General features: G+C 36.7%; 3 protein-coding genes and 1 long non-coding RNA gene across 6 annotated transcripts; all 4 read left to right on the forward strand.

Moving 5' to 3' along the window:
- The first annotated feature begins 465 nt into the window (after window positions 1–465).
- Window positions 466–1,943, forward strand: LOC147549345 (uncharacterized). The gene is made up of 2 exons (XM_086668280.1): window positions 466–1,413; window positions 1,500–1,943. The coding sequence occupies exons 1-2, from the start codon at window positions 466–468 to the stop codon at window positions 1,941–1,943; spliced, it is 1,392 nt and encodes a 463-aa protein (XP_086524406.1).
- A 34-nt stretch (window positions 1,944–1,977) lies between these two features.
- LOC147549346 (uncharacterized) lies at window positions 1,978–3,043 on the forward strand. The gene is made up of 3 exons (XM_086668281.1): window positions 1,978–2,308; window positions 2,352–2,497; window positions 2,597–3,043. The coding sequence occupies exons 1-3, from the start codon at window positions 1,978–1,980 to the stop codon at window positions 3,041–3,043; spliced, it is 924 nt and encodes a 307-aa protein (XP_086524407.1).
- A 6,219-nt stretch (window positions 3,044–9,262) lies between these two features.
- On the forward strand, window positions 9,263–12,466 carry LOC147549347 (uncharacterized). 2 transcript variants are annotated; one of them, XM_086667528.1, is made up of 8 exons: window positions 9,263–9,404; window positions 9,895–10,042; window positions 10,500–10,606; window positions 10,779–10,823; window positions 10,938–11,025; window positions 11,578–11,671; window positions 11,775–11,875; window positions 12,049–12,466. In XM_086667528.1, exons 2-8 carry the CDS (start codon window positions 9,912–9,914, stop codon window positions 12,170–12,172), a joined length of 690 nt encoding a protein of 229 aa, XP_086523654.1. In that variant the 5' UTR covers window positions 9,263–9,404; window positions 9,895–9,911; the 3' UTR covers window positions 12,173–12,466. The 2 variants fall into 2 exon arrangements, with proteins under 2 accessions (XP_086523654.1, XP_086523655.1); XM_086667529.1 differs by having other exon boundaries at window positions 9,306–9,404; window positions 9,898–10,042.
- Window positions 12,467–13,113: 647 nt separating this feature from the next.
- On the forward strand, window positions 13,114–17,105 carry LOC147549348 (uncharacterized). 2 transcript variants are annotated; one of them, XR_015237622.1, is made up of 4 exons: window positions 13,114–13,770; window positions 14,384–15,243; window positions 16,212–16,778; window positions 16,850–17,105. It is a non-coding gene; the product is annotated as an uncharacterized LOC147549348 (long non-coding RNA). The 2 variants fall into 2 exon arrangements; XR_015237621.1 differs by having other exon boundaries at window positions 13,199–13,770; window positions 14,418–15,243.
- Window positions 17,106–26,503: the final 9,398 nt, after the last annotated feature.

The raw sequence follows: 26,503 nt of genomic DNA on the forward strand, positions 1-26,503 counted from the left end.
ATGACGGTCTGTTTTGTAGTGTAAGTTTTTTTTCTATATAAACTGATTTTAATGTTAAGTTTGAGTTGTTATACTTCATTAATGTTTATAACAATTAGGTTTGACTTGTTATGGTTAATTTATAGTGATTTATATGGGTAATATGGACTGATTTTAGGGTTTAGGGTTTGTTTTTTAGTGTTTTATACTTATAATGGGGTTATTTTAGGGTTTAAGGTTGATATTTTAGGGATTAGGGTATGATTTGTACTGTTTTATACTCATAATGAGGTTACTTTAGGGTTTAAGGTTGATATTATACTCGTAATGAACTGATTTTATGGTTTATTGTATGATTTTTGTTGATATTATACTTATAATTAACTTATTTTATGGTTTATAATCTGATTTTTGGTGATATTGTACTCTTAATGAATTGATTTTGTTCCTTTTTTGGTTAATTTGAAACAGTAAAGTGCTTAAGCGATGAATTCTGCGAGTACTGGATCTGCTGGTGCTAGTAGTGTTGCTCCGGTGAAAAGAAATTCCAACGACATAGCATGGGAATGGGGAGAATGTAGGAATGTTAATGGCAAAAATTTGGTATGGTGTAAGTTATGTGAGAAGAAGTTGTCAGGGGGAATCTATAGACTTAAGGAACATCTTATTGGCAAGAAAGGAAATACTTTACCATGTGGTAAAGTTACTATTGAGATAAAGAAGAAAATCCAAGAACAAATGGATAACTATGGAAAGAAAAATATTGAAAAGGCTAGAATTAGTAATATCATTCGAAACCATGATGTTTTGGGTGATGATGATGATGAGGGATATGATGAAGATGTCGAAGATGAGGGTCAAGTATTGGTGAAGGAATCAAATACTGTTAATGCGAAAGGAAAAAGTCAGAAGAGAGCAAGCAATGTTAGAGGTTCTACGGATGTTTATTTTAAGGCTGATGCTAAGAAAATGAAACAAGACACTCTAGATAGAAACAATCCTCATAAAATAGAGTTGATGCACAAGTCTTGGAAGAAATATGCCATTTGGGCAAATGAGGCTGGGATTTCTTTCAATGCTGTAAAATTGGATAGCTACAAAGACTTCACAGATTCAGTTGGAGAATATGGAAGATTCATGCCAGCTCCCTCTGTCTACCATATTAGAACAACCATGGTCAAGGAGATGTTGAAGGAAACAAACGCCTATGTTGAGTCTTTTCGAACACATTGGGAGAGCTTTGGATGTACTATAATGTCAGATTTTTGGACTGATGGAAAACGTAGGTGTTTGATTAATTTTTTAGTGAGTTGTCCGAAAGAAACAGTTTTTTTGAACTCCATTGATGCATCTGAGTATGTTAAGGATTCGAATCTCATTGTGGGCATGATTAATGATGTGATTAAATTTGTAGGAGAGAAAAACATTGTTCAGGTATGTTTTTGGATTATTATTACGTTATTTGATATCATCTTTAATTAATCTTGCTCATACAATCTTACTATGCTTTTCTTTTGTAGTTTATTACCGATAATGCTGCTAATTACAAATTAGCAGGCAAGAAGTTAGTGGAAGAACATCCTCATATGTTTTGGACTCCATGTGCTACACATTGTGTGAACTTAATGCTTCAGAATATTGATGATGATTTACCGAAGATAAAGAGTGCTTTAGCTATTTCCAAAACTGTTGTGGGGTTTATATATAACCATGGTAGAGTATTAAACATGATGAGGAAACTTACTCTCGGGAAAGAGTTGCATAGATCATGTATTACTAGATTCGCCACTGCTTTTTATACTCTGAAGAGTGTTCATATGAATAGGTGTGCTATACAAACATTGTTTGTAAGCGAACAATTCAGAAAATCAGATTTTGCAAAAAAAGCGGATGGACTGAAATGTGCAAGGATAGTGGGTAAAAGTACATTTTGGGCAAATGTATATTTTGCATTTCGACACTGAGATAAAACCGAGTATGGGCTACATATACGAGGCGATGTCTAGAGCAAAGGAGCAGATCAAGAAGAACCTTGGAGATGACCACATCGCATGTGCGAAAGTTTGGGGTATTATTGATGAAAGATGGGTTGATCAACTTCATCATCCACTGCATAGAGCTGCGTATTATCTGAATCCGGCAATTTATTATGGTCAAGATTGGGGAAAAGTTGAGACTAATCAAGTCATGAACAGTGTATATCTTGCCAGTCATAAATTAATAGATGCTGATAAGCTTGAGGAAATGCAAATTGAAATGCTCCATTATAGAGATGGAAGTGGCCTATCAAACCCACTGGCACTGAAGTTAGTCGACAAGATGGAACCATGTAAGTTTTCTTCTTTACGCTATACTTTTTTGTACTTATGTAGCTATAAGTTTTCTTCTTTTGGCGCAGATCAATGGTGGAGGCAATATGGTAGGGGGGTTGCCTATTTTGTATGATTTTGCAAAGAAGGTTTTGAGTCAAACATGTAGTGCTTCACCATGTGAGCGAAATTGGGCTGCATTTGATAATGTAAGTAGTATTTCAATTTCTAGTCTTATTCATATTTCAATTTATAATCTTATTTCTTTTCATTAATTTATAATCTTGTTTATTAAGGTACATTCATAGAAGAGGAATCGCTTGTCCCAACAAAAGTTGAATGATATTGTATTCATACAATACAATAGAAAGTTGCTAGTTCGAAATTTAGCTAGGGACAATGTTATTGGGCCAAAGAGAGACGTTAGAATTGATCCTATTATTCTAAGGGATGTTGACGATAATGATGAATGGATAATTCCTAATGAGGAAGAACTTCAAGATTTTGTTCATGCAGGCGACACCCTCACATGGGAACAAGTTCGAGCGGCTCAAGGGGTGACTGATATAGGGCCAAGAACGAGGAGCAAGTCAATGAGGGGGTCTACTTCTTCTACTCCTTCTGGATCGGGCACTCAAATGGAACTTGTAGACGAGGATGAGTCTGAAGATGAAGATATTGAAGTTGAAGGGGCAAGATATATGGATTTACTTGATGAGATTGAACCGCCAAGTGTATTCGATCAATGCTACTAATCACTTGTTGTCGTTTGTAGTTTGTTTTTAGCTTACTAGTTGTTAAGACCTCTATGAACCACTTTTATTTTGAATTTGCTTTAACTATGGACCACTTAAGTTTATGTTATTTAAATGATATTATTGTATTAGTAATTGGTGATGGCGATTGGTAGTATTTTTTCTTTACATGAATTTGCAATGGTGAAGTAAATATTGAGCTACTGAATTGAATATTGAATGAAGTCTTTTTTTTTCAAGAAAAGTTGTGTCTACACTTGGAAAATTTGGAAGAACCTCTATTCACCTCTATCAAGGTAAGATTTCTCATCATATTGATCTCAAATGTTTATATTTATGCATATATATAATTACATATAAAAAAAACATTATATATTAATATTATACGACTAGTCCCGCCTAAATACGACTATTAACGACTACTCCTAGTCCCGGGTCTGGCGACTAGTCCCTGTTGCCGCCTTTTTCAACATAGCTTCATATATTAGAGTTTTGGTATAATAATCTTTTACTTACTCACTAACTCATTTGGTATGGTTTCTTTAGGGTTTTGTTTCACAATCACTTTTTACTTACTAATTATAGTCATTCATACGCATACGCTGCGCGAGTAAATCTTCAATTTTGACATCCCAAAACTCTGACTACTTCAGATATAATCTCACAATCAAATATTGTAATTCAGTCAATCAATTACAAACTTGTTTTTCTCTTGATCAACTGATCAATTCAACTAACCAAAAAAAGGAAAAAAAAAATTAAAAAAATCTTCTAATTGGACTACTAAATCTAGTGAATCATATGGATTTCAAACTCGGTAGTCTCAGTCTCAACGTCGTTGCTCATATTATTTTGATTCATCCTTCAATAATGGTTTTTCTTTCTTTGCTTTTTAAGTAGAGAGTAACTAGGGTTTCTTTATTCAAGATGCCTTTTTAATTTCTCCATGATGAAGGGGGCTGGTTTTAGAGAAGGGACTAAACCGAAATAAATACAAAATTGTCAAGGTGAAACTAAAATTAAAATTTGGTCCCTGAATAATATCCCTAATTAGAAAATGATGTTTGTCCCAGTCAGCGAAATCCCTTCTATTTTATAATATAGATTTTCTTTTTTAAAAAGTTGTTTTCTCGTAAACTCATTTTTTCGGGAAAAAAAATGCTTTTTTCGAAAATTATTTTTTCAAAAGCCGCTTTTCTCAGATGTCGTTTTTTTTACAGAAAAACATTTTGCCAAAAATTGTTTGTTTTTGGGAAAATTATTTTTTTCCGTAATATTTTTCACGAAAACGGGAAAACGATTTCTGAAAAAAAAATGGTTTATGTAAAAACACTGTTTCTGAAAAATAGTTTTTGCTGAGAAACAAAGATTAAAAAAAAACAGTCTCATGGAAAAGTTGTTTTCTTGAAAAAGGTTTTAAAAACACAATTTCTGAAAAAAGGGGTTTTGGAAAAAAAATCGTGGAAAAAATAATTTTTGGGGAAATCTTTTTTCGGAAAAAACAGATGTTTATATACATAAAAAAAAATTGGGTTGATTTTAAATCTGAAATTTAGGCTGAATAATCCAAAATCTTAGTAAATCTTAGGATGTGAGTGAGATTTTTGTCCAATACAAGTTTTTGACTTTTGCATTAATAATCCAACGATCAAAACACATTACTAATAATCCAAAATACATTACTAATAAATATAACGACCAAAATCTATTCATTGTCGTCGTTAGATCTCGTATTCCATAAGTGTTCAACAAGATCTGCATTTAATCGAGAATGAATTTCCTCGCTTCTAACTCGACCTACGCGTTCAAGCACTTCGTCTGATAAATTTTCTCCACGATCTATCAGACCTATTTCACATACCTCAACATTGATTGTAGCATTTGGACCTTCGTCTTCAATAATCATGTTATGCATTATGATACATGCCTTCATAATATTACTCATGGTCTTTACGTCCCACCAACGTGACGGTCCTTGAATAATTCCCCAACGATCTTGCTGTACACCAAAGGCTCGTTCAACGTCTTTTCGAATCCACTCTTGTCTTTTGGCAAAATATGCTTCTTTTGGACCATATGGATTAGCAATAGTTTTAACTAAAGTACTCCATTAAGGGTATATCCCATCAACAAGATAATAACCCATATCATATTGTGTGTCATTAACTACATAATTAACTAGGGGACTCTCACCCATTAACAGTTTATCAAAAACTGGTGAACTTCAAGAACATTAATGTAATTGCAGGATCCAGGCATCCGAAAAAATGCATGCCATATATGGAGGTCTGACGATGCAACTGCTTCTAGGATGATAGTTCGGGTTTTGACATGGCCAGTGTAGGTTCCGTGCAATGCGGCGGGGCATTTACTCCATCCCAATGCATACACAATACTCCCTAGCATTCCAGGAAATCCTTGCGATTCAGCAAGTGCTAGGAGTCTAGATATATATAACTCATTCGGGTCTCTCAAGTATCTAGGGCCGAAGACATGGATGACTCCTATTAGAAGTTCTCTTAAAGATTCAATGACAGTAGACTTACCAATTCAAAATATTCGTCTTGTGAATCGGCCACACATTCATATGCAAGCATCCTCATTACAGATGTTATCTTTTGATGAGGTGACAATCCCTTTTGCCCCACTGCATCAACTCTTTCAGTAAATTTGGGGTTGTATTCTCCAACAACATTGAGAATACGCAAAAATAAACCACGATTCATCCTGTAGCACTGAGCGAAACATTGTATCATCATAAGTTCGAGTTTCATTGAAATAGTCTCTCATAATGTTTTCATGACCGAGTTGTCTATTACGATCTATCGTTTGACGATCCGAAACAGAGCCAACATGACGAGAACGTTTTCGTGTAACGTTCTTTTCCATTTCTTCTAACATTCTACGATCATCATCATCTCTTTGTCAAGCCCATTCATCTTCTTCAAGCATCAAGTTTAAAAAAGTGAAATTGAAATTGAAATTCATGGGTGTATTGGCCAAAAACAGCATTTGGGCTTAATGGAGACGACATTCGTGTTAGGCCTTCCGTCTCCGCCCGCCTTCATACAACATGAGGTGTGAGCCTCTAGCAACCCAGCGAGCCTGGCATGGAAGCCCATCGAAAGTTCCTTACTAGCAAGCCTAACACGTTTAGTAGGCTCAGTCAGTCTGGAGTGCTCACCCTAGCCCACTCTTCTAGCATGACAACCCCAGTCCGACGTGTCAGGCCACTCAGACTCTGTGTAGTCACGCCACCACGTGGCTATACGTTGGGATCATGGTAGAAGACCGAGTCTTGCGCTACTTTAAAGGGGTAGTAGACCACTTCTATTAACAACGACGCCCTGTTAAAAGATCGACGGCTGCGAAGACACTCTAATGGGATCCTACTATTGCGGATCTAACAAACCCACACCTATGGGTGCTTATTCTCCCCTAGACTCTATAAATAGAGGAAAACTCACTCTGGGAGGGACATCTGATTCTCACTCGAAATTACTTGCTTACTCTCTACTCGGTGTTCCAGAAACTATTTTGCTCCGATCACATCAATCATTCACAACTAAAGCTCCGATTAGAATTCATCTATTCCGGTGATATTTTATCTAAGTTAGTCTAAGATAGAGGTTCTGGCCAGAAGTGTCTACGATACCTCACCAGATCTATTAGAGGTTCTTTGTTCATTTTCTACCTTTCTAGTCTACTCTACCATCATCAGAAGCCTACGCTGCCATCATCAAAAGTCTACTCTACGGTGATCAGAAGCCTACTCTGCCTAACCAGAGACCCGCTCTACCATCCAAGTAGTCCAGAAGCTATCCCTACTCATCACTCCGTAGAATCGAGCTCCGGCCACTCTACGAGTCGCGCCACCTCCGACGCTACAACGACTCTACTATCATTAGTAACTCTATCTTCGGTTTATTTACTTTACTTTATCGAACTAATTTACTAACTTGACCGTCGGAGGGTCCTTGGCCGACACCATCTCTGGTGCCCTTGGACTTCACGGTTCTGTTTCTCTTGTGCAGGTCTACAGGTCGTCAGTACTCCTTTTCTACCTAGACGTTGGTCCGCCCGTACCCGTTTCCTACCCAAACGTTGGTCTACCAGTAGCCACTTTCTACTCGGACATTCATCTATCCATCCACCCGACTACTAGATCCGACCTTATGCCCGTCAACCCGTCTATTTGGAGGCCTGAAGCCTAGTTGCTGGTGCCCACCTAACGATCTCTCTAACCGTGTGACTTTTTATCCGTCCACAATGGGATTCAAAGGATTCATGGGATTCAAAGGATCCATGGTAGAGAAAAAAGAAGATGAAGTTTGTAGAGAAAGAAGAAGATGAAGTTTGTAGAGAAAAGGAGATGTATTTATAGATAAATATGAGATGTTTAACATGGTGGTTGGATGGTTAGAAAAGAGGGAAATTCAAATTTCAAATTCAAATTTTCGGCCTCCAGAGAGGCTGGAGCTGAATTTTTGAGGCTGAGCTGAGACTGAAAATTTTGGGTGAAAAAGTGGTTTTTTCGGCCTAAGACATACTGGGACTGGAGTTGCTCTTAGGATTCAAGAGACTTAGGATTTTTGTTAGCCAAAAAGATCAAAGACTCTTGATTTCTACTGATTCCTATTTTTGCTAGGAATTCAGCGTCCAAACGCACCATTAATGTTTCAAATATAAGGGTTTGTTTGATACAGATAAAAATCAGGATTTTCAGCTGTTTGATTCAACTAAAAGGTTAGAAAGTCACTATTCCGTAGGAAAAAAAGGTTGGAAAAGGGGGTTCAAAATTTTACCACATTTTAGATGGTAAACTGGTTTTCTCTTCCTCTCTCCACATCCGTAACTCTCGGTCTCTCTTGCACTCTCTCCATCTCTCTCTCTCCATCTCTCTTACACTTTCTCTCAAGTGTTGTTCTCTCCCATACTCATCTTTATTAATCAACTTGATTTTCTGTCAGGATTAAAAATCATCTCAAGATTAGCAATTAACAGTAGTAAAGAACAACCTGAAATTTCAAAAACCCTAGAAAAACCAATTCACATATTTTAGCACGAAAATTATCAGTCATAACCCAATCCAAAACCCTAATACCACTTATGTTTAGGCGATTCTGGAATTGAACCCATGAAAGATCAATTCACGTATTGTAGCAGAAAAATAAAGTTTATTTGTAGAAAATTTCAATTGAACTTGAAAAAGGACCTAGTTTCTATATAGATCCTAAAAAGAATTCACAATTTACAATAGAATAAACGGCTTGAGCGAGTACGACGGCCCACAAAACACCCATCCAAAACCCCAATCCCCCTTATGCTTTGATTTTGTTCTTCATTGAGAGTCGATCCAGAGAGAAGATGAGATTTTTTTATTTTTGACGAAGAGAAGATGAGATTTGGAGATAAGACAACAAGACGAATTCTGGAGGCGCCCCTAAAAATGTTCTTATATATCTTAATTTTTAAAGGCATTCTTTTAAAAGTCTTATTTACATGTTAATTTCTAAAGGCACGTCTTATTTTCCTACTCCATATATAATCTAAAACATATTTTTCAAGTTAAAAAATTTTATTTTCTTTCCTATCAGAAATAAGTTGATTTTCTTACTCTGACATTCTCACGTAACAAACGGACTCTTAAGTCTTGGGGAGGGGGGGGGGGGGGGGGGGGGTAGTGGATTGGGACTTTCGTGGACATTTGGGTGTCTACGAAAGTCGAAAAATATATATTTGAAATGTTATTATAAATATAGTATTTCATGTGATTAAACAATAATAATAATATTAAAATAATAAATGTCTACCAATGTCCACAAAATATTCACAGATGTCTATGAAAGTCGAAAAATATATTTTTGATTAGTACAAATATAATATACATTACACATTTTGTCAATGGACTCAAGATCTTGAAATGCCCCCAGGACATTTTGTCTATGGATCAAATGTCGTGAAATGTCTATGAAGACATGTTGTCTACAAACTCAATGTCTTGAAAATGTCTATGAAGACATGTTGTCTATAATAAGTCATCTGAAATGTCTTGAAATGTCTACGAGACATTTTGTTTGTCTATGAAAGTCTGTGAAAGTCCCAATCCACTACCCCTTAAATTCCTTTGAAATTTCCTACCTGTCGTTTCGGGCCGCCGCCCGAATACCCTCTAGCACCAGCCTAAAACAAACACCCACTAAGCATCGTGTCGGGTTTGGGATCTCGGATATTGGTTAACCCGCTTAACTTGGACATATCCATAAAAAGGCTCAACACTTTCTTTCTCTCTCTCGAACTCTTTCCTTCTCTTCACCAAGACGAGAGAACCGCCATTATTGCAGAATCCATCACTCATCTGGTAAGCAGATTCTTGTTTGTATTGTTCCTCCATCTCTGTCTTCATTACGTTTAGGGTTCTTTTCTTGTTTGATGTGCTTTCTTGCTTCCTGATAAATTGGGGATCTTTTCATACGATTCAAATTAGGGTTTAGTTTAATTTGCTTGAAGGACATCCTTATAATCGTAACATCGACTACTTTTATCTTCTTTGTTGATTTACGATGAGCAGCGTTTCCCTACTTGTCTTTTCATTCCAGCATAACCTACTAGCTATCATCTTGTATTGAAATTCGATACGGTTCCTTTCCATGTCTATAATAGAAACTTTGGGGTTAATTCGATTAGAATGGAATTTACGGTTTTTCTTTCCCAAATTTTGGTCTAGAAACAAAAGTTAAAAGCTGATATCTTTTTTTTTGTTTTGGGGATTTTGAAGCTTTGAGAATTGAATTTTTTCCCGATTCCTCGCTTAGTATATAATCTGAGGGTTTTGCTTACTTGTTCTGTAGTAGAAACTTGAGAAGACATGACAACGGCAGCTAGACCAACATGGGCACCGGCTAAAGGGGGACAGGAACAAGGTGGTACTCGGATTTTTGGTCCCTCACAGAAATACTCTTCAAGAGATATTGCAGCTCATACTACCCTTAAACCCAGGTAACCCTTCAAAGTATCACCTACTTTTGTATACGCTTATTTGATATACATAGTCTTGTGCCTCTATGAAGATATTGAACTGAATATGCTGTGAACCAAAAACCTAACATAATCTTTTAGAGTCACGGCGTAGCCACACCACTGCTTCTCATAAAATAGGAGATATTGGGTGTTCAACAGCTACGTCAGTGTCTAGAATTGCATAGCATTAAAAAACTAAATCATGTCTTAACAAGACTCATCTGCTCTCCTTTTTAAGACTACGAGAGTCAATTTACTATGTGAAGCACAAACGTGGCTTTGGCATCTATGGGTTTATTATTCAGGTTGATGAAGTCATGAAAGTGCAAAGACACGCACACCCCAACTATTCTACATGTAGAAGTGTTATATATATGTAATTTGGTGCGATTTTGTAAAATTTTAACAATTTGGTGTCTCTACCTCTCATTTGCAGAAGAGAAGGACAAGATACGCAAGAAGAATTAGAGAAAAGGAATCTACGTGAGGAGCTGGAGGAGCGGGAGCGCAGGCATTTTTCTTCGAAGGATAAGTCCTATGTTGGTAAGAGAGAAATTTAACCAGGCCTAATGTTTCTGGAAGCCCTGTTATTACTTATACAGTTTTGCACCTCCGCTGATTGCAACTGCACTTTTTTTATTGCTGCCATTCTCCAAATTCTGTTTTATTTTCTTTGTCTTTTCTTTTTTATTTTGACGTTCTGTGTTTGGTGCAGATGACAGAGATCGAAGAAAGGGCTCAGGTCACCTTCTTTTAGAAGGTGAGTGAAAGCAAACTGTCTACATATATGCATTCAGTAGTAACACTTCTATATCTTCAGCTGCTAATTCGTTTGAGCGACTTCTTAACTTACTGAGTGTCTTATTAAATATAGGGATGAAGAGAGATACTGAAGATCGCATAGTTCCGCGAAACATAGATGCTGATGACTCTGATGTGGACGTTAAAAGTGATGATGAAAGGTAATCTCACAACATATTGTTTTTTTTTACTACTGTCTTTTGAATGATCAATTTCTTGTTTCATTATTGATGAACCTATATATGTTTAAGTAGGTGCATTCTGATCGATAACATGTATCAGACTATCAGAGGTTTCTTTGTGTAGTGAAAATACTTATGTTCTTCTCTTGGTTGCTTCAATTACTACAAAGTGACACAACATTTACCTGCTTAACATAGGCACCAATGAGATTGATTTTGTAATTTATATGTTCTAGAAATTTATCATAGTTCAAATTTCCTTTTTCCTGTTCTCCCATCATGAAAAAATCTCAGTTCTGAATTATTATTCAAGTCTATCTGGATAAGAAGCCCAGGTATCGATGGAGGCATGGAGTTGATTCTTGTAAATGTTAATGACAAATGATGTGGCCTTGCTGTGTCATAGGCTACATTGGTTTTAGTACATAAGCTTACATGGTTCTCGTTGTTTCTTCTTAAAACTCAATCATTTCCTTGTCTATGAAATTCTTTATTATTGGGCTTGAGTGATCTAATCTATGACGTGGGTAGTGATGACGAGGATGATGATGAGGATGACACTGAAGCTCTCTTGGCTGAACTGGAACGCATAAAGAAAGAAAGAAACGAGGAGAGGCTTAGGAAGGTGTGTTCTTAATCTTCAGCTAGATTCTTTAATATAATGGATGATTGGTGACACTTGCGATTATTCTCTTAAGTTAATTTTAATATATTATTCATGGAAACAGGAACGAGAACAACAGGAGGAAGAGCTAAAGGTAAAAGAAGCAGAACTTATCCGAGGCAACCCTCTGCTCAACAGTGCCACATCTTTTACAGTTAAAAGAAGGTTAGTCTTTTGAAAACTGAGATAGTTCCTTGTTTACCGGTGTCAAATGTCGGTCCCTGGTACGAAGGGTTAATATATTCTTTTATCATCTTTCGAATTTACATATAACTTTTTTACTTCTGGATACCCAGATATTTAACTGTACTGTTTTCTTTTCTTATGTGTTCGGTCAGGTGGGATGATGACGTGGTTTTTAAGAACCAGACTCGTGGAGAAGCTAAGACCCCAAAGCGTTTCATAAATGATACCATCAGAAGTGATTTTCACCGAAAGTTTTTGCAGAAATACATGAAGTAGGGCCTGCCTGTATTACTTGGAAAACTGGAAGCTAAACCCATGTAACTTTGTAACTCAGTCCCAGTGAAGACTGAGAAGTGGAAAGTGGAAACCCTAGCATTGCTCTAAAACTTAACATCCTTGAGCCTTATTTTGTGAATATACAAACTGATATCTGGTTGCTTGAAATGGATGCTTTTTTTTTTCTTGTTACAAACAAATTGTTCTCGGTTCTTCGTAGGGTTTCAAGTAGCATATTTATAACTTTCTTGCGGAATTGGTTAATGGAAAGAATATGTGAACTTGTTGAAGTCATTCATGATAGCCAGTTTTATTGTTGTAGTTGATTTGTCGACTTTGAAGTTGAGACAAAAACGTCGGGCTCGCAACTTAATTGGTACCCCTGGTTGGTTTAGAACAGTTCAATGCCTAGTTGTTTTAATTAGGGGTGAGCAGCGGTCGGTTGCCAATCATTTAGAGTCCGGCCGAAGCCGAACCAATCAATGTTTGGCTAGATCACCGGCAGAAGCCGAGCCGATCAAATTGCCAGCCGACTTCGTTCGGCCCGGTTCGGTTTGGCTCGATTGACTTCGGTTGGTCTGTCGGGCCGAACACAATAAACCAAATAAAACGTGAGAAAAATGAAATTATTGAAAATCATAATGTTTAACGATGTAATTCCAATCAAAACGTAAAGAGATAACGTATTAGGCACAAAATAACTAAATACCATATATCTAAGTTCAATTGTCTTGTAACCGTCACAGACACATAAATCTATTATATAAAACAGAAGGGAAAACGATGACTGGGACAAACCCCCTTATTTAATTATGTATATTGTCTAGAAATCCTTTTCTTAATTTATGATATGGTCCTTAGAAAGTTAGAATTACATATAATTTTACTTAAAAAAAAGAAAGAAATCGAAATTGAAAAAGAAAAATAAAGAAATAACCCATGTAAAGAAAGAAAAAGAAAAGGAAAAAAGAATAAAGAGTAAAGAAATTTCTCTCTCTAATATTTTTGTTCTTCTACCGAGAAAGAAAAGAAAAAAAAGAAAAAAAAAAAAAGAAAAAAGGAAATTTCTCTCTAATGTTTAAAATGGGGAAAAAAAAACTCTCTCTCTCTAATAGTTTTGTTCCTTTACATATTAGGTATTCCTGTCGGTGTAGAAGGAATTTTAGTGCAAGAATTAATCGGTTTAGAAAGAAAGAAATTTAGGGCAAGAATGATTAAACCCAATTCATCTCTCTCTGTTAGTTTTGAGGTAATTTCTAAGTAGGTTTTAGGGCAAGAATGATTATGTAATTTCTAAATTGGTTTTAGGGCAAGAATGATTAATTCGTTTATGTAGTTTCTGTAAAAAAAAATTTTGTTGAAACCTGTAGTTTCTGTAAATTAGTTTCAGTAGATTAGTTTATGTAATTTCGAAATTAAAACCTCTCTCTCTAAGATTCGTTTGGGGCAAGTTCTACTTAAATTTCAATTCAGATTTGAATTGATAGCACTGGTTTAATAGCAATGGTAATTTGGAGAAATAAGAGGAGTTCTACTTAAATTTCAACTGGAGTTCTTCACTTTTTCTTCATTGTACTTCAATTCTACTCAGGTCTCTGGTGAGTACTCAAACCTATCTTTAAATTATTTCTCTTCTTATTCTTTTTTGACATACAAATTACATACGGACAATAACACATGATGCTTCTTTGGAAAATAAAGAATAAATCGGATATCCCACACTATACAAATAAAGGAAATCCCAGACTATAGTATTAGTTGTGTAGCCCAATCTTTCTACCAGGTACAGTACATTTGAATAATAAGAATCCTTCTTCACCTAACTTAAAAGTATGTAAACGATCCAGTGTGATAGCATATATTAGCAATGGGGCAACACTTTCAATATCTGTTATCTCCAAGCATTGTTGTCTTGCTCTCTCTAATACTTTAGAATTCAGGTCTTTTTTTTTCGTATACATACTTTATTTGTACTAAGAACTAAAAGAGAATTAGGATCCTTACAAATAATACACTATTACATACTTTAGATGCTCCAATGTCATGTTTCCGTATACATACTTTAGAATTCATATTTTAGAATTCAAGTCATTTTTCGTATACATACTTTATTTGTTGTTGACATGAAGTATTGGATTCTTAAGTAGGTATTAGACCCTTTTGGTTCATTTGGATTGTGTATTTGTTTGTAAGTGATTAATTTTGTATTAGGTATTTGTTTGTTCATGGATTTTTTTTTTCCCAGTTGCTGTAACATGTTGATTGGTATGTTCTATATATATACAAAAATGAGCTTTTTAGGCGTTTGATGAAATGCCTATGAAAACAGTGATTAATTGTGATATACATATTGATTGGTATTTTCTATATCATAACCAAAAACTCCATCAAAGGAACACCTATTCGAGCTTTGACTCCGTACCTGGGTAGGTGGACAATTAGGGCAAGGGTAACAAGCAAGAGTCCTCTCAGATCATACACAAATACAAGGGGTCTTGGAAAAGTTTTTTCGTTTGATCTCCTTGATTTTGAAGCCAGCGAAATACGTATTATTGGTTTCAACACTCAAACTGATAAATTCTACAATGACATTCTGGCTGGAAAGATATATATTATTTCTGATGGTGTTTTGAAACCAGCATCCACGAGCTTCAATCACCTGAAAACCGAATATGAGATTTTTCTAGACAGGGCTCTTAACACTCAGCTGTCCACGGATGATGATAATTCAATCCCAATGCAATTATTCCACTTTCTTCCAATTAGTGATATTGAAAGCATGCAAACAAACTCTTTTGTGGATATCATCAGTGTTGTTCATCGATAAATCCCGTTCTGCCAATAACGAAAAAAGACGGAACTAGAACACATAAAAGGACTCTACAACTGAAAGACAAGTCTGAACGAAGTGTGGAATTGTCCCTATGGGGAAGCTTCTGCAATATTGAAGGACAGAAGGCTTTTGTGGTTGTTGGTCGAACAATACTAATGGATCTTTATGATGTTTAGTCAATTTCACTTCATTTACAATTTCCCAACTCCAGGTTGTGTCCTTCTCTTGCTCCACAGAGGTGAGTGAAATTTCTACAATATCAGTTCTTTCCTGTTTACTAACTTATTATGCCCTTTTACATGCATATTAGTCCGACGTGTTTATGAATGTCAGTACAATACAAGTTTTCATACCTATTTCTTATATATTTACAAATCCAAATTGTAGCTAACATTACCAGATGCTGCTATCACAGCCCCTTGAATTGCTCTCACTATTGTTAGAAATCTGTCCAGAATCGTAATAATTTTATAATCTGTCTTGAACGTCTCGAATTAGTGGAGATGTTGCAGCGGATTTAATTGATCATGTCGTAGTCATGGCTTTCGAGCAGAGCCGGAGTAGCAATTATGTTCGTATTCAGGCACAATTTCACATCTTAATACATCAAAATCTATTGGTTATTAATATATCTTTATAATCTATGTTGTGGGTGATAAATTTGCACTTTCTTTCATGCTTATGTTTTCAGTATACTACTGTTGAATTTATTGTTTCCAATTTCATGAAATTGGCTTCAATGTTACCGCTAAGACTGAAATACCAACCTAAACCCAGATGAGAGTAGTTTTTTTATCAACTAAATGCAGAGAGACATACTCAAATGCTTATTCAAGCAAATGAAATCAAGTAAAGAAGATGTACATATTTGAATTAGAACTAATAGGGAAGGCAAATAGTTAACCAACAAACTGTGATTGAGAGATAATCAAATGCAAAATCGATCATGATTTTATTTCAGGTTTTACAATTAGTTCAGTGATATGGGGCTGATGCGGAGTCTGAAATCAGAGAAGATTGCATAAAAATTTTGTACTCCAAGCAGAAAGTATTATAAACCTATACGATTATATAGAACCTCGAACTTATCTATATCTATCTACGTGGCTACTCTTATTCTACATAATAACCAAGTTTTGAAATCTTATTGGCTTTTGTGTAGTATATGAATTAATTCCCTTTCATTTGCCTCACCTAAATATGCAGGCATATTATCTCAGATTAAGAAAGTTCCATTGTTGGCGCAGTGGCAAAATTCCATAATGGAAAAAATACTACAAATCAAAATCTACAAGATTGGAAGATTCTACAACAGAAAGATCATCACTCATCCGAGAAAGAACTGGTTCAGTTCAACATCGACCTAATGCTGACAGCCAACAACAACATCAAGGTAATAGCTCATTGGAACACAACCAATTGCCTTTACAACAGAACCAGTCTCAGGATGATCAGCCACAACGCCAGGAAGAACAAAAGGCGACTCATTCCCAAAAAAATGTTGCCTAGATATCTGAACAAAATACTGCAAATAACCACGGATAGTGTAGAATGCACCTTCCCCATAACCAGCTTCCATATCAAAAATTGTGGAAGATGAGTAATCAACAAGCATCACCGCATATACATGGACCAGTATCTGTTTCTGAACAAGCAAATAACTCGCTCATTCGGAACGAACGGGTCCCCTTTGTGATGTTACTGCCAGCAAAATTACCTCACCTTGAAAAAGATAAGGCCATGCAGCTGACAACTCTTTTTTCTAAATTGAGGGTGGGTGAAGCTTCTTTATGAGTTTTGGTAAACCTTTTCTCAGCTGACATGTTTTTCAACTTTTGTTGCAGATTAAGAGGAGCCAACATAACCTATGAATCCGGCTATTATTATTCTTCGCGCGGGCGCTGGTTACCATGGTGTATCGCCCCTAGGAACTGCAGAGTTGTGTTAATGGATTATCCAGTTAAGGTTTTGGCTTCTACGAGAAATGCAAGTGGGTTTTTGAGGATATCATGTTTAGAATTGGTACAAACCGAAAACAACCATATGTTCTTGGAAATTAAAAAGTTATGCAAGCGAAATTAAATTGTATTTATTTTTTAATTGTCTTATTAACCTACACTTGCACCATGTTTGATGTACCACATTTTTTTTACTAAATTTTAATTCATGTGCTCTTTCTTAATATTCAAAAAATTTGTTTATGATAATTTGATGTTCAGCTAGATTTCACTAACAATTTCGTTAAATGTGTATTGATAGAACTGTCCGTGCCCTAGGGCACGGGCTATACCCTAGTAACTTAAAAAGATAAATTCCATGCACAAAGGTCAAACAAGTATATAAAACTTGAATAGTGGTGTATTAGTTTGATGGGAGATTGTGAACTTTGATGTTAAGACTTCACACCTTACAGAAGGCGGCAAGAAGAATAGTTGAAAACTATATTAAATTAGATTAGATTTTAACTTTTTCACTTAAGGACAAAACAAATAGAAACTTGTAATTCAATGGAACTCTTTATTCTATTAAAGGTTTCAATCCGTAGAATATTCATTTGTTAATTTCCAATCCTTATTTACTATTTAGTTTCAACTTTTAAAAACTTATTTTAGTATTATTTTATACAATATATATATGTATAATAAATATATGTAGTTTGGTCGGTTCGGTTTTGGCGGTTTTCAAAATCCCAAGCCGAAGCCAAACCAAACTTTGATCGGTTTTTCAGTCGAGCCGAGCCGAATACTATTCGGTTCGGCCTAAAAACCATTCGGTCTGGTTCTGCCGAATTCGGTCTGGTCGGTTCGGTCGACCGTTGCTCACCCCTAGTTTTAATTACACAAACTCAACCTTGGTCACTGTAGGCCCTAGGCGCCAAAATTCTTTCCTCTTTCACATTTACTATATATCTGGGGTTTTCTAACCTCTTTAATCTACTACAAATTTAGTCAAAATAAGTAGATTTCATCCCTTCAACAAAGAAAAAAGTAGATTTCATATTTTCAACAGAAAAAAAATGTAGATTCATTTTCATTCTAAAATGTTCTCTTGTTCAATTTAACATGAGATGTCTCTAGTTCAACAAAAAAAAAAACATGAGATGTCTCTCTTGTTTATTTTCTTTTAACAAAAAGAACGAAATTGTAAATTTTTAAAAAATTTCTTGGGTGCAAAATTGTGAAGGAAAACAAGACATCTTGTTTTTCTTCATTTCCTACCACCAACTCTGTTCCGCTGCCACAATTTGTCTCCTTTTTTCTTCTTTTTCCTCTGTAGTATGAATTTTCAACCCCAGGAAACCTTGTTTGGAATAATCCCAAACCAAGCCATTCAACAAAAGGCGCCATACCAAGTGAGCTGAAAAATCTGTGAAGAAAACCACAACATATCTTAAGACTGCTAACTGGAGCATATTTTAGAACAACCTCAGAAAGTGAAGTGGAAGCTCAAACACATCTTGAGTTAAGAGGCCCAAAATTTGGTACATTAGAAGAGAGAATGACACATTTTTGTAATGTTACACCAGATGCCCCACACAATTCTTTTCCAATTGAAGGCAGAAAGACGAATAACTTGAAAATGAACCATATTCAATTACATATGATAAGATTCTCTTAAATTTTATTTTATTTTTGAAGTCTTCTTTTTGCCCGTGTAGTCTCTTAGGAACTGTTTGGGAGAAGATCCCTTCGCCGTAATGGCTACAGAGAAAAGGGGGAGTGAAAGAGATGTTGGAAATATAGGGTTGGATCAATGAAAAGTAGTATCACTCAGAAAAACCAAAAACGGAGTTTGATGTGTCATGGTATGGAGGCCACTGCCTTGAAAGTGATTTCGGTACAACCTCGGTGCAAATTGTATCATTCCGAACACTTCCCAAGGATTTACCACATCTATCACCTTCCACTGCACTTAAGAAGATGATATTGGAGAAGCAGAAAATCGGCTTCAATATTTAGTAGAAGATGAACCCTCTTAGTAGTTGTACGTGTCTCTATTTTGGTTTAGGTCTTATTTATAGACCAAGAAAGTTGTGGGATTTGAGGATATTTAGTAGAAGATGAACATTTCTCAGAAGACGTGGAGAAGAATAAGGAAGTTGTGGGATTTGAGGATATCCGTTACTTGTTCTACAAAGAAACAAATAATAGAGTTTTAGAAATAATAAATACCAAAAAATATTTATTTTATTCTAAATTTCCCCCAAACTCCAGAACTCCCAAACCCGACCCGACCCGCGTTGGTCAGACCGACTATTCTCCTCAAGTGGGATTATCGGACTTAACGGCTTTGGAAACCATTTATCCAACAATCCCCCACTAAAGGATTACAAAGACTTCTAAATACAGAGCCTAAGTGGGACATGTACTTAAGTGTTCAATATCTTTCGATTTGAATTGACACATAGTGGAGTGGGGCAACAACAAAAATAAAACAACCAAGTGAAATGATTCTTCAACTTGGAGATTCTTAGTTGAGACCCCCACAACACATACGATACCCAATGACTTTCCACGTTCTCCGCGATTCGTTCATGTTCGTTTAGTAGGCCCTGAACATACTTTGGGTCTAATGAGTTTTTAAGAAGACAGCTGTATATCTTCCATAGAAGGCGGCCTTCCACCCTCGGGCTCATGCAGGTGATTTCTTTAAGTCTACCTCAGTGTAGACACTGACCCCTCACACGGGTCATGAAATCATTAAGAACTTTGGTAAGTTCATCCTCGTCATCATCAACAACTGAACACCCAGACAGTCCGTCTCAGTAAGACCACCAGTCATGGTGATGGATGTATCAGTCATCGAAAATTTATCAAGTCCATCTCAATAGGACCACCACAAAGGGCTATAAATGCATTAAGAACTTTTTACAAGTTCACCTTCACATCATCGGCAACTATGTGTCCATCGAGTCCATCTCAGTAAGACCGCCATAAAGCTTATTAACACATTCATCAGTCGGTGCATTCATCAAGTCCGTCTCAATAGAACTACCACGAAGGGATATAAATGCATTAAGAGCCTCATGCTCAACCTTAGGTCCAACTTTGACCTGCTCAGTGAAGCTCTATACTCAGCTAGCTCTGCTCCACGCTATAGGAGTAAGAGATCAGCCACACAGGCTTTATCTCATCCATCTCGACGTCTCGAGAATCAATTTGCTCGTGAAGCCTTTCAGAAGTAGATCTGCCAATTTCTGCTCAGACCACTCATCCTCAAGAGCTATCGCACAATTCTTCAGCTTACGCTTTACTGCTACATGCCTTATCCGGATGTGTCTCATTTTGTCATTCTACACATTTTCTTTGATATCACAATGGCTGCATGTGAGTTATAATGAAAGGAGATCAAACATCATCTCCTTCCCCCACTGTGACACGTCTTCCTAAAGAGACTTCTCAATCACTCAACTTCCTGACCTACCAAGTCAAAAGGAATACATCCAGACTATAGTAGAGCGCATTACGCATGTCAGTTTTTAAGCCTTCAATGACACGACACCTCCACCAAAGATAAAATTATAACTACTAGCTTGAACAAACTTCATCATTGTTAATTACTCAGTTAACATCACAATAACGTTCCAAAGCTGTAGAAAAATTACTTTACTGCAAACCTAGGTTAATAATGCCTCTTAAGTAATTAAGCAAGCGATGAAGAACATTTTAGAGTTCCTCACTAGGGTTATGAGTATATCTACTGAGTCTGTTAACTGCAATGACAAATCAGGTTAAGTGTAATTCACCAAAAACCTCATACTTCTTATGATCTTAGCATACTTTGGTTGAGAAAAACAACACATTCATTCTTAACTGGAGCTATGTTGAGGTCAAATGAAGTTCTCGCATGTGTCACATTACACGAGTTGAACTTTCTCAATATCTGTTCAACACAATCAGATTGACTTAGAGAGATGACATTTAGGTTTCTCTTAAACTTAACCTCCAGAAAGTCATTTTCCTCCATTAAGTCCTCTATCTCAAACTTAGATGACAGAAAGATCATAACCTCATTCACATCATCTACATTGGCACCAAAGATAAGCATGTCATCAACACACCAACAAATGATGACATATCTGGACTCACACTGATTTGAATAAACACACGAGTTTGAGTTTATTCACAATGAAGTCATTGCTTAGCATGGTATCATCTAGTTTCTCATACCATTTCTCAGGTGCCTGTTATAGACCATAGAGAGACTTCTTCAGTCTACACACCTTACTCTCCTGACCAGGGATCACAAATCCCTCGGGTTGGGACTTACAAACACATAAATCTCCTCATCGAGATCTCCATTCAGGAAGGTTGTCTTTACATCCCTTTGATGTATTACTACGTCATGTAAAACAGCTAACTCAATGAGAGATCTCACTGTAGTAATTTTGGTCACTAGAGAGTAAGTGTCGATGTAGTCAAGTCTCTCTTTCTGTGTAAAACCTGTAATCAAGTAGTTTGGTTTTATATTTATCTATGTTCTCTTCAAGTCTCATTAGCACGAAAAATAGACATCTCATCAACAGATACCCATATTGTCACATACCCATAATTATACTGTTTAGAATAAACACATGATTCAAAGTTATTCACAGTAAAACTATCACTCAACAGGGTATTATCAAATTTCTCATGGCATTCCCTGGGTGTCTGTTCCAGACCATGTGGGGACTTCTTCAGTCTACACACCTTACTCCCTTGACCAATGACCACAAACCTCTCAAGTTGAAACATGTAAGTTTCCTAGTTAGGTCTCTAATTAAGAAGGGTGTTTTGACATCCACTTGCTGGATCACTAATTCATTCAAGGCAACCAAGACAACCAAGACAAAAAGTGACCTAACAATTGTGATTTTTTGGCCATAGGAGTGTAAGTGTCAAAGTAGTTAAGTCCTTCACTCGGTGCAAAGCCTCTATTCACAGGTCGAGCTTTATACGTTTCTATGGTCCTGACTGGTCTTAGCCTTCTCTTAAGCAACCATTTACTACTAATGGGTTTACACCCTTAGGTAAGCCAGTCAGTTCCCAAGTGTGATTAACTAAGATATAGTCTAGCTTACTCTTCATGGCCTCTTTCCACAAGCTTTAATCTAATAAAGTCATGACCTCATGATAAGTCTTTGGGTCAGTCTCAAACAAGAAACTAGACACAAACTGATCATTCAGCTAAACTAAACTTGTAGACAGAAAAGCAGTGATGGAGTCAGGGACACATGATATAGTCTAGCTTACTTTTCATAACCTCTTTTCACGTTCTTTCATCTACTGAAGTTATGGTCTTATGATAAGTCTTGGGTCAGTCTCAATTTAGAAACTAGACACAAACTGATCATTCAGCCAGTCTACACCTTCAGATAGAATAACGGTGAAAAATTCAGGCAAAGTTTTTCTCTATCCTACGTCTCTTACGTTTCGAAAAAAATCATGTTCCGTCTAAGGTGTTATCAATGACAGAACTAGAGGGAGGGCATACTATTAGGCATCTCAACATGCAAAAGTATGCGAGTAAGTGACTTATCATGCAAGGGAACATTCTCAACTGACAGTTTCAAAGGAAATACATGCTCAAAAATTCAGCATCTCTAGATTCTATCATAACATTATCGTATAACATGAATCTATATGCAACACTATTATGAGCATAAAAAACAAAACCAGAATCAACAGTTTTGGTCCGACAGTGACTTTCCCAAAGTCAGGTCTACCCATTTTTGTTAGACACCCCCACACTCTTAAAATTTCAGGTTAGGTGCGAAACCCTTCCATAATTCAAGAGTGTTTTGTCTAACACCTTTATGAGGTACCATGTTTAACACACGGCAGGCGGATAAATTCGCCTTCCCCCACAGGTCCTCTGGTAGTCCTACCTAAAAGCATGGCATTCTTCATGTTCTAGTGTCATCTTATTCCTTTCAGATACACCATTTTGTTGTGGCATATAAGGAGCACTAAGTTCATGAATTATCCAATGTTTCTCATAGAAAGTCTTAAGGGCGTTAGTGCTATAGTCACCACCCCTATCAGATCTAGACCTTTTCTAATTTCCTGTCCAGTTGGTTGTCTACTTCAACCTTATATTTCAGAAACATCTCTTTTTGCTACATCTTAAGCCCAATGAGGTAATCTCTCGTGTACCTAAAGTAATCATCTATGAAGTACTTTTTAGCTCCCTTCTTTGCTAGGCAGTTCTTGATGTCATCTAAGTTTCTGAATGCACTAGTTCTAATAATTCTATCATTCTAGTTGTGACATGTTTAAAAGGTGACTAACATGTTTAGGTTTTACAGAAACATGACAACTAGTGTGATCATCAAGATCGTTTACATTAATATGTTCACCAGTTTTCAGATTCTCAAAATAAACATCATTAAACTGTTTTAGCTTCCGTACATACAAGACATCTAGTGTGATCATCAAGATTGTCTACACTAACGAGTCCATTCATCTTGGGAAGCGTAGATAACTTGTCCTAATCTACCATGTCACACATCATAATATAGAATGATAAAATAAAACTAGTGATGCTATCATGCAATTTCAAGAATTGCTATCACATATTAGACAATACTCATAGTACTTTAACTAATATTAAATGAAACGAGGTACCTTAAGATAGCAAGCCTTGCTATTGCAGAGTTTGCTAACACCCTCAGTTCAGATATCCAACTTTAATCCCTTCTTGGTTAGGTTAGGTAATATCCCTTTACCAGAAACATGTTTCCCATTAGCAGTGGAGATGTCAACTTCCCTTAGCCGAAACAAGTTTCCCCATGGCAGTAGAGATGACAGCTCCCCTTAGTCGAAACTTATTTCCCCATAATAGTGAGTATTATCTCGCTACAACAGAAACGGGTTTCCCCACATCATTGAAGATGTCATCTCACTTTAGCAGAAATTTGTTTCCCCATATCAGTCAACACCATTTTCTTCCTTCAAAGAAAATCCACCATTAAAACTTAAGGCAAGCTTTCTCTCTCTTGCAAATCTGCACAAAAACAAGAAAAAACACAAGAGCAAGGCAACGAATAACATCCCCAAAAGAAACCTTAAGTTTTTCTAGCCAAAATAATGGTCGGAATATAACTCTAGAAGATCCCGGCTAGAGAATGATTTTCCGGCCAAGAAAAGGTGCTGTTACGGCTGAAGTCCCGAGTTGCTTCTCTGCAGTACCGGGCTGCTTCTCTGATGTCTCGAGCTTTCTTATCGACTGTCCCGAGTAGGGGTGGGAATCGGTTCGGACGGGCGGAAAACGGACACTAAGTCAACCGGTCCGGGCGGAACGGGCATAAGTCTTAAGTGTCCATTCGGACATCCGGACAAAACAGGCGGGCATCTCGGATTTTTCTCTAACAAAGTGCCCGTCCGTGACCGTTTTGATGGTCGGGCAAACCGGGTATCGGTCGGTCGGACACCGATTACTAATGAACAAATAAAAACAAAATTATCCGAAATTAAAACTGTTTAGTAACTAAATACAACGTTCAAAACTCCCACTTTACAATTCCGAAAAGTACATGAATACAAAATTAAAAGATAATCATTGAGATTTTTCATTGATTACGATCAGTTCTATTCTTCTTTACATGGATTACGATCGGGGCATTGTGGGTTCTACGGTGTATTGTGGGTTCAAGGGGTTACCGATGAGATATTGAGATTTAGGAGGAGAGAGACTAGAGAAGTAGAGAGGTGAAGATAAGATTAAGAAAAGTGATTTCTAGGGTTATATATTTTTACTCTTGAAATCTAACGGTTGTAGCTAACCCTACAAATCTAAAGGCTTAAAATCAATCATATAGGCGGGTGGGTATAACGAGTAGGATAAACGAACGTATATGGACGGATTCGGTCGGGCGGACAATATAAGCGGGCGGATTCGGTCGGACCACCGAGTAAGGACCTATGCCCGCGTCCGTCCGCTTAAGCTTTTTCGGTCGGGCGGGTACGGACCGATTCGGGCAACGGACGGTCACGGGCGCTTCGGACTCGGGCGGTCGTGGGCGGACTCCGGGTTTCCGGACCAAAATCCCACCCCTAGTCCCGAGTTTCCTTCACTTATCCGAGCCGACTTGCTTGAAGAACTACAACATAGAAGAACCGAGTTTCTTCTTTTTATTCTTCAGATTCATCATCTTCCTTCTTCCTTCAATTTTCTAAGAATAAGAAGACAATTGCTATAATAACAAAAGCCAGATTCCAAATAATATCCAAAACAACCAATGGTTTTGAATAAGCCCAATCACTTTCTCTCTCTGAAATTGAATATTCCATTCATCACCAGTGAATACAACCTCTTTGAATAACCTAGTAGCTTCACCTAAACTCTTCGGCTACTATCATCATCAAGATTTCCAAGCAATAAAGCATCACCACGAAGAATATCCAATTAATCCAAGGTTTTGGGATGCAAGGCAATGATAGAAATATAGAATTATCATCATTGATGGCATCATTAACAATGAGTCAATTTGGATCCTTCTTCCCTTCCAAGATAGCAGTAGTAAAACCCTTTTTAATCATCTTCTATTTTGAAGATTTGGATTGATTAGTCATCTTTGATTTTCTAAAGGTTTTTTCACTATCTCTTATTGGAATTTAAGAGAATTAATGACATATGCAACTTTTCTGTTGTTTCTTTGTCTAACAAGAATCCCATTTCTCACTCTACCTCTTTAACCTTCTTTTTACTGATTTAGAAAACGCATCCCACAACTACAATACTTTCAAGTATCGTAAACTCCACTCTGTCTGCAATAAAATAAACCGAATACCGTGTTCCACCAATAATTTCCATTAATCGAATAAATCACTTTCAAATTGTTGGAAATATAGGGTTGGATCAATGAAAAGTAGTATCACTTAGAAAAACTAAAAACGGAGTTTGATGTGTCATGGTATGGAGACCACTGCCTTGAAAGTGATTTCGGTACAACCTCGGCGCAAATTGTATCATTCCGAACACTTCCCAAGGATTTACCACATCTATCACCTTCCACTACACTGAAGAAGATGATATTGGAGAAGCAGAAAATCGGCTTCAATATTTAGTAGAAGATGAAACCTCTTAGTAGTTGTACGTGTCTCTATTCTGGTTTAAGTCTTATTTGTAGACCAAATAAACCCTATTAGGGTTTCCCAGAAGACGTGGAGAAGAATAAGGAAGTTGTGGAATTTGAGGATATCCGTTACTTGTTCTATAAAGAAACAAATAATAGAGTTTTAGAAATAATAAATACCAAAAAGTATTTATTTTATTCTAAATTCTTCCCAAACTCCAGAACTCCCAAACCCGACCCGACCCGCGTTGGTCAGACCGACTATTCTCCTCAAGTGGGGCTATTCCCGTCCCACTCGACCACAAGAAGAGATTCCATTTTGTTCTGGATCACCAGAAAACCCAACCCGGTTCTCCTTAATCCAAAATGACTAAAGCCCACCCAGTTTGGCCTTGCTGACTAAGTCAGCGATCTCTGGCCGCGCTGACCAAATGCATTATAA

This window comes from Eschscholzia californica, unplaced genomic scaffold, assembly GCF_041429995.1.
Source record: "Eschscholzia californica isolate CP2 unplaced genomic scaffold, dmEscCali1.0.p SCAF_3, whole genome shotgun sequence".
Lineage (NCBI taxonomy): Eukaryota > Viridiplantae > Streptophyta > Magnoliopsida > Ranunculales > Papaveraceae > Eschscholzia > Eschscholzia californica.

What these genes read in the sequence shown, in the direction of transcription:
- LOC147549347 (XM_086667528.1), top strand. Translation starts at nt 9,912, where the DNA reads ATGACAACGGCAGCTAGACCAACATGGGCACCGGCTAAAGGGGGACAG. An exon ending in GAAGGATAAGTCCTATGTTG is followed by an intron (nt 10,607 to 10,778) that starts GTAAGAGAGAAA and finishes TGTTTGGTGCAG; the next exon opens with ATGACAGAGATCGAAGAAAG. An exon ending in ACGAGGAGAGGCTTAGGAAG is followed by an intron (nt 11,672 to 11,774) that starts GTGTGTTCTTAA and finishes TCATGGAAACAG; the next exon opens with GAACGAGAACAACAGGAGGA.
- LOC147549345 (XM_086668280.1), top strand. Translation starts at nt 466, where the DNA reads ATGAATTCTGCGAGTACTGGATCTGCTGGTGCTAGTAGTGTTGCTCCG. An exon ending in GAGAGAAAAACATTGTTCAG is followed by an intron (nt 1,414 to 1,499) that starts GTATGTTTTTGG and finishes TTTCTTTTGTAG; the next exon opens with TTTATTACCGATAATGCTGC.
- LOC147549346 (XM_086668281.1), top strand. Translation starts at nt 1,978, where the DNA reads ATGTCTAGAGCAAAGGAGCAGATCAAGAAGAACCTTGGAGATGACCAC. An exon ending in AGTCGACAAGATGGAACCAT is followed by an intron (nt 2,309 to 2,351) that starts GTAAGTTTTCTT and finishes GTACTTATGTAG; the next exon opens with CTATAAGTTTTCTTCTTTTG. An exon ending in ATTGGGCTGCATTTGATAAT is followed by an intron (nt 2,498 to 2,596) that starts GTAAGTAGTATT and finishes GTACATTCATAG; the next exon opens with AAGAGGAATCGCTTGTCCCA.